The sequence below is a fragment of the Elephas maximus genome, chromosome 3 (genome assembly GCF_024166365.1).
Source record: "Elephas maximus indicus isolate mEleMax1 chromosome 3, mEleMax1 primary haplotype, whole genome shotgun sequence".
NCBI lineage: Eukaryota > Metazoa > Chordata > Mammalia > Proboscidea > Elephantidae > Elephas > Elephas maximus.
The window spans coordinates 77043616-77050063 of record NC_064821.1 but is presented as its reverse complement, the minus strand read 5'-3'; the positions used below and the strand labels follow the sequence as shown (position 1 = coordinate 77050063).

The window sequence follows — 6448 nt, the reverse complement described above, 5'->3', positions numbered from 1 at the left end:
TTTTTTTTTTTTGGAGGTAATTCCCCTACTTCGGAGGGGAAGCCATCTATCTGGGCTTGGTTGCAGGGCCTTAGTCCCAAGTTCTGCCCCAGAGTGGATTTTTTTTCTTCTCTTAAATCTTTCTTTAATGATTTTAATAATCACAGGATACATAATTTCAAATTGTGACAACTGCTATGAAGAAAAGGAATACAGTGACCAGAGAGGATATAAAAAGGGGAACTAACTGATCTAGGGGGTCAGAGAAGGATTCCCTGAGAAGAGCTCTAAAATGTGAGCAGATCAAAGAAGAAAGAGAATTTAAGGCAGAAGGAACAGTGTGCAAAAGCCGAGGGGCAGAAAGAAGCCAGGGGCCCCACTGTAGAGATGGAGGGCAAAAAATGAAGCTGTCCAGGCAGACAGAGCGCAGGACGCACAGAGAGCCCTGCGGCAGCCGCCCTAAGGTTTCCCCTGCAATGGGAAGCCATTGAACAGTTTTAGGCAGGAGTAGCAGTAACATGATCAGATTTTCATTTTGAAAATATCACTGTCTGCAGTGAGGTGAAGCAATCGGAGGGGCCCAGTGCCGTTAGACGATAAAATTGGACGTGGAAATCCTCAGTAAAACCAGCCCAAGGCGGGGGAAGGCGGTTCCGGCGGCCCCAGCGCGCAGCTCCACGGAAAACCGAACCGGCTCACGTGGGCCACCGCCCCGCCCCGCCCCGCCGCGCTGACGCCGCAGACACTGTAGCGAGGGCCTGGGGCTGGGCGTGCCGCCACGGACCCCGCAGCCCACGTCCCGGCCAGCGTGGACGCCCAGGCCGAGGGATCCCCAGCCCAAGTCGCCGACTTCCCGCCGGGGGTCCGGAGCGGAGCCGGAACCAGCCGCGCAGGGCCGCGCCTCTGGGCCGTGAGTCGGGGCCCGGGGAGAGAGGTGGGCTCAGCCTCGGGGAGAGGGGGCGTCGCAGCCTCGGCCCAGCTGCCTCCTTTGGGGAGATTAGGGAAGGAGGGTCGCTATCCTGTCTCCTGGGAGTAGCCTCCCTCTAACGCAAGGCTCGGCAGGAAGGGAGTCCTCCTCCAGGGTAGATTGCGAATTAGCTTGGGGAGAGGCTTGATCCTGGGGTGTCTGAGCTACTAATTTTGCCATCTCTGAGAACCCGTGATTATCCCCACCCCATCTTCCTTCAGGGCCCATCCCAGGCCTAAACCAAAAAACCAAACCCGTTGCGGTCCAGTTGATTCCGACTCAAAGGACAGACTCCTATAGGACAGAGTAGAACTGCCCCATAGGGTTTCCAAGCAGCGGCTGGTGGGTTTGAACGGCTGACCTTTTGGTTAGCAGCCTGAGCTCTTAACCACTGTGCCACCAGGGCCCCACCCAGGCCTAGGAAAAGTTTGAAGGAGGGAAGATCTCCATGCACCTTTCATAAGCTTTGCCTAGAGGGATTGGGGGTGGGGTAGGGAGTGCAGGTGACAAAGGAACTATCCCTACACCGTTCCTTCCAGGACTTCTGTCTCAGCTGGATGTGGGGAGGGTTCCTGCCACCTTTAGAGATCCTCCTAGTGCCTGTGCCACATACAGTATCCCTCACTCCTACTGATCCTCAGTTTTTCTAATCCCAGTAATGTGTGGTCAACAGGAACCTCTTTTCAATTCAAACCCTAATTTTGGTAGAAACCAGTTATTGGAGAGGAAAGAGTGGTGTGCCCTGCTTGCCCTCCTGGGCCTTGGGATGGAGCAAGCCAGGCGTCGGGACTCATGATAATAGACATATTCCAGGGGCACTGGGAGGGAAGGGGGCTCTCAGAGGAGAGCTTGTCAAGGAGTGGGCTCCCTGGGGCAGAGGAGGGAAATGGACACAGCTCATCCCGCACTTAGCAGTCAGTGTTAACCTCCTGTTACCTGCACCTGGGAATCCCGCTGCAGCTCCCTCTCCCCAGCTCACTCACTCAGGGAGTACATACTGACACCTGCTAAATGCCAGGCTCTGCACTGAGGCCTGGACGTGTAACCAGCTGCCAGTTGCCATCTAATTGATTCTAACTATGGCAACCCCATGTGTGTCAGAGTAGAACTGTGCTCCACAGCATTTTCAATGGCTGTTTTTTTTTTTTTTTTTTGGAAGTAGAGCACCAGACCTCTCTTCCAAGGTGCCTCTGGGTGGACTTCAACCTCCAACCTTTCTTTCAAGTAACAGCTAAGTGCATTGACTGTTTGCACCAGCTGGTGATACAATGCAGAGTCTATCGAGGAGCTCCCACTGTAGTCCAGGAGCAAGATTTACAAGGTATTATTGTTTGGAAACCCTGGTGGCATAGTGGTTAAGTGCTACGGCTGCTAACCAAAGGGTCGGCAGTTCGAATCCGCCAGGTGCTCCTTGGAAACTCTATGAGGCAGTTCTACTCTGTTCTATAGGGTTGCTATGAGTCAGAATCGACTCCACGGCACTGGGTATTGTTGAGCAATAGTTAAGAGCTCAGCTGCTAAACAAAAGGCTGGCAGTTCAAATCCACCAGCTGCTCCTTGGAAATCCTACAAGGCAGTTCTACTCTGACCTATAGGGTCACTATGAAGTGGAATCGACTTGATGGCAATGGGTTATTTACAACATAGGTAAAAAAAAAAAAAAGTTGAATAGAGATTTACTGACCATCAGCCATGTGCCAGTGACAGGAAACAAACATGGATAAGACAGTGTATACCCAGGGCAATGGGGACCCAGAGGAAGGCATAGTTAAATGTGTGCATGTTTTTGTGTATTGGGAGGAGTAGGGGAGAATTATCAAGGAGGCTTCAGACAGGTGGGGATATTAGAGCTGAGCTTTGAAGTGGAAAAGGAGGGGCTTAGAGGGAAGGAAAGAGGAAGGGTATCAGAAGCCAAGGAGAGTAATGGTGTGTTTTGAGATTTCTGAACAGTTTAATGGGATGTGAGGGGCAGAGTGGCAAGAGGCAAGTGTGGAAGGGTGAGTAGGGGCTGGATCAAGCAGACTTGTGTAGGCCATATAGCAGTTTAGCAGGAGTTTAGTGACAGCACGTAGAGCTGTAAAAAATCAAATTTACATTTTTAACTACAGGCAGAGAGACCAGTAAAAGGGCCGTGGCAGTAAGAAGTTGTGGGTAAGAGGTAACCTGGATCAAGTGAAAGTGAGAGCAGATACATGTACATAAACACACACAAAGTTTTAAGAGGAACAATCTACAGAATTTGGTGGCCGATTAGAAGGGGGTAGGAAGAAGAGTGAGATGTCTAGGATGTTCCCAGTATTCTGGCTGGGGTTATTGAATGGCTAGTGGAGCCGTTTGCTGAGGCCACTGAAGAGGGAGAGCTGGTTTGGACACACAGAATTTGAGGAGCCTGGGGGATGTCTAGGTTGCAGGATCGGATGGCAGTTGGATCTGAGGTGGAGACAGATTTGGGAGTCACCAACGTATGGATGGTTCTTGAAGCTACAGTAGAGGATGAGGTCATCAGGGGAGACTGCATAAAAATGAGAATAGAAGGACACCTGTCTCAGAGGGCTGAGGACACCAGTGTTTAAGGGATGGGTAGAGGAAAGTCTATGCAGGAGACTGAGAACAGTCAGAGAGGGTGGGGGAAAACCACAAAGGGAAACGGACTGAGAAGGAGCAGCCAGGCTCATGCTTACTACCTCACCCCAGCAGCTAGGTTGGTGTGACTTCAGGCACCCCACTCTGTCTTTCCGTGACTCATTCTTCTGCTTCCCCCTTACAGACCAGATGTTTGCCATCCAGCCAGGGCTAGCTGAGGGGGGCCAGTTCCTGGGGGACCCACCTCCTGGGATATGTCAGCCCGAACTCCAACCAGACAGCAACTCCAACTTCATAGCGAATGCAAAGGATGCCAATGAGAATTGGCATGGAATACCAGGCAAAGCGGAACCCAGCCTAATGGGCAGCGCCCCCAAGTCGCTGTCTGACAACCAGGCCTTCCAGGTCCCTGGACTCCCAGAGGGGGAGGTTCGCAGTCCCCCAGAAGGGGCAGAGATTCCTGGGGCTGAGCCTGAGAAGATGGGTGGTGCCAGCACAGCCTGCTCCCCGCTGGAGGACAACGGCTATGCCAGCAGCTCTCTGAGCATTGACAGTCCTAGCAGCAGCCCTGAGCCTGCCTGTGGGACCCCTGGAGGCTCTGGCGCCCCAGACCCCCTTCTGCCCTCAGTGGCCCAGGCAGTACAACAACTGGAGGCTCAGGAGCGCTACAAAGAACGAGAGAAGGAGAAGCACCATGTGCACTTGGTGATGTACCGGCGCCTGGCCCTGCTCCAGTGGATCCGGGGCCTGCAGCACCAATTGGTTGACCAGCAGGCCCGTCTGCAGGAGAGCTTTGATACCATCCTAGACAACCGAAAGGAGCTTATCCGCTGTCTCCAGCAGAGGGCAGCACCATCCCAGGACCAGGGCTAAGGGTGTGCCCCAACAGGTGTGCAAGAGTATATAGGTATATATTTGAAGGCATGTGTGTGGTTGTGCACAAATAAGTACATGATTATTTGTGGGCATGAATGTAGATTAGCGTGAGTAAGTATGTGCTAGCACGTAGGCAGGTATGCAGATGTGTGTAAACGTACGAATAAGCACCTGTAAGTTTAAGTGTGCTGTATGTGCACGTGTGCATGCACAAGCCAACTCACATGTAGACCTGTGTGTGTGTAAGAGTGAACATACATAGAAACTTGTCTGCGTGTGTGTGTGTGCATGAGTGAGGATGTATATAAAAGGTTTGTGGGCATATGAGTGAGTTTGAGTGGGCAGGCTTGTGTTGGCTGTATGTGAGTAAGCCCTTGTGCCTGCAGGCCTACATGTAGGGGTGCATGTGTGCAGATGAAGTATGTATGAGGACCATGTGTGTCTGCAGGCAGACTCATGAACAGGTGTGTGCACATATATATTCAGTTGCACATGTGGGGCATCTGTCCACACCCTGTGTTACCCGTGGCTCACTCCAGCCTTTTTGCTCCACAGAGTCCCACTTTCCCCCGAAGAGAGAGCAAGGCTGGCCTACTGTCATCTGTCCAAGGGTTATGCCGATCCATTCTCCTAGGATTTCCCAGGCCACCTCTCCCTCTCGCTTCCCCTCATCTATCCCAGAGCTTGCTCTGCTAAGGTTAATGGTTGTCCCTAATGGTATATTTGGTGGCTGCTTTGACCTGCTCTGGCAACTTGGCTATGATTTTGTCAGGGGAGTTGGTAGAGAATTGGTATCAGGGAGGGAAACTGGGAATAGTGATGGAGACCGTGACGGGGGAGAGGGATAAGAGGAGGAGATAGGGGGTTGTCCCTCTGGAACTCTGCCTTTGGGCACATGGGAGATGGGGGAGATGCCAGTGGCAGACCCTGTGAAGAACAGGGGAATGGGAATTCTAAAATATCAGTTCCCAAACAAACCAGACCTTTCCACTGCAAAAGGAACTTTTGAACACCATATTGATTTAGGTTTCTGATGAAAAGAAATGTGTGTTTACAAGCTTGCTAGTGATGGACAGGGTGTTCCAAGGGTTTTGGGAAAACTCTCTTGCCTCTCTGTGCCACTCTGGCTTTAGCAACATTGAATGTTGAATTGATTTGGTCCCTCTTCCTTGAAATCAGACCTTCTGGGCCAGGAGGAGCTAGAGCTAAGCTTTCCAGGATAGCCCAGCCTCTGGAAGCTTTAGGATGCTTCCATTACCACATGGCCCCCTTCCATCACTGCATGACCCTTTCTGTAAACAGGGGCTGACAGGCTCCAGCAGAGGCTCTGTGAGGTGGAATGCAGGTTAGTCCTGGGGAGAACCAAGAACTAAGGTAGACAAGCTCTCTGTTTACTTCTGGAAGCCAAGAGGATGCAAGATCCTGATGGATGATCTTAAGTGGACCTAAGAAGAAACACTGGGTGAACAGTGACATGGAAGTCACTGATGTTGCCTCTGGCCCTCAGTTTCCTTGTCTGCAAAATGGGGGACTCTTCCTGTCTCTAAAGATTTCTCTCTCTGACGGGGGGGTGAAAGGTATTAGGAGTGAGGGGAAGCATGGGCTCTGGGACTTTCTGTCTTAAGCTTTTGCAAGTTGAGTGTGAAGCTGGCCTATGGACCAATCCAGGACAAATAAACTGGAGCAGAGAAAAGAATCTTTTGAGTATGTGTTTCTTATTCTTCCTGTTGTCTGGTGGCCTCTTTTCCATTTCAGCATTTGAGCTCGCCTTTTGAGCAAAGTCTTGGGCTGGGAACTGGAGGGTGGGTGTTATGGATTGAATTGTGTCCCCCCAAAATATGTATTGTAAAACCTAACTTCTATGCCCTTGGTTATAATCTCTTTTGGGAATGGGTTGTCCTTATTATGTTAATGAGGCAGGATTAGTGTAGGATGTGTTTTGAGTCAATCTCTTACAAGATATAAAAAGAGCAGATTAGGACAAGCAAGCAAGCAGAGATGGGGGAAGAGAGATGCCAAGCCACATGAAGATCACCCAGGAGC

General features: G+C 51.2%; 1 protein-coding gene across 3 annotated transcripts; it reads left to right on the top strand.

The window, feature by feature from the left end:
* Positions 1-805: 805 nt before the first annotated feature.
* C3H1orf216 (chromosome 3 C1orf216 homolog) lies at positions 806-6089 on the top strand. Of its 3 annotated transcripts, none has more exons than XM_049878736.1 (3): positions 806-889; positions 3714-4418; positions 4961-6089. In XM_049878736.1, the coding sequence occupies exon 2, from the start codon at positions 3719-3721 to the stop codon at positions 4400-4402; it is 684 nt and encodes a 227-aa protein (XP_049734693.1). In that variant the 5' UTR covers positions 806-889; positions 3714-3718; the 3' UTR covers positions 4403-4418; positions 4961-6089. The 3 variants fall into 3 exon arrangements, with proteins under 3 accessions (XP_049734693.1, XP_049734694.1, XP_049734692.1); XM_049878737.1 differs by having other exon boundaries at positions 3714-4436; XM_049878735.1 differs by having other exon boundaries at positions 834-913; positions 3714-6089.
* Positions 6090-6448: the final 359 nt, after the last annotated feature.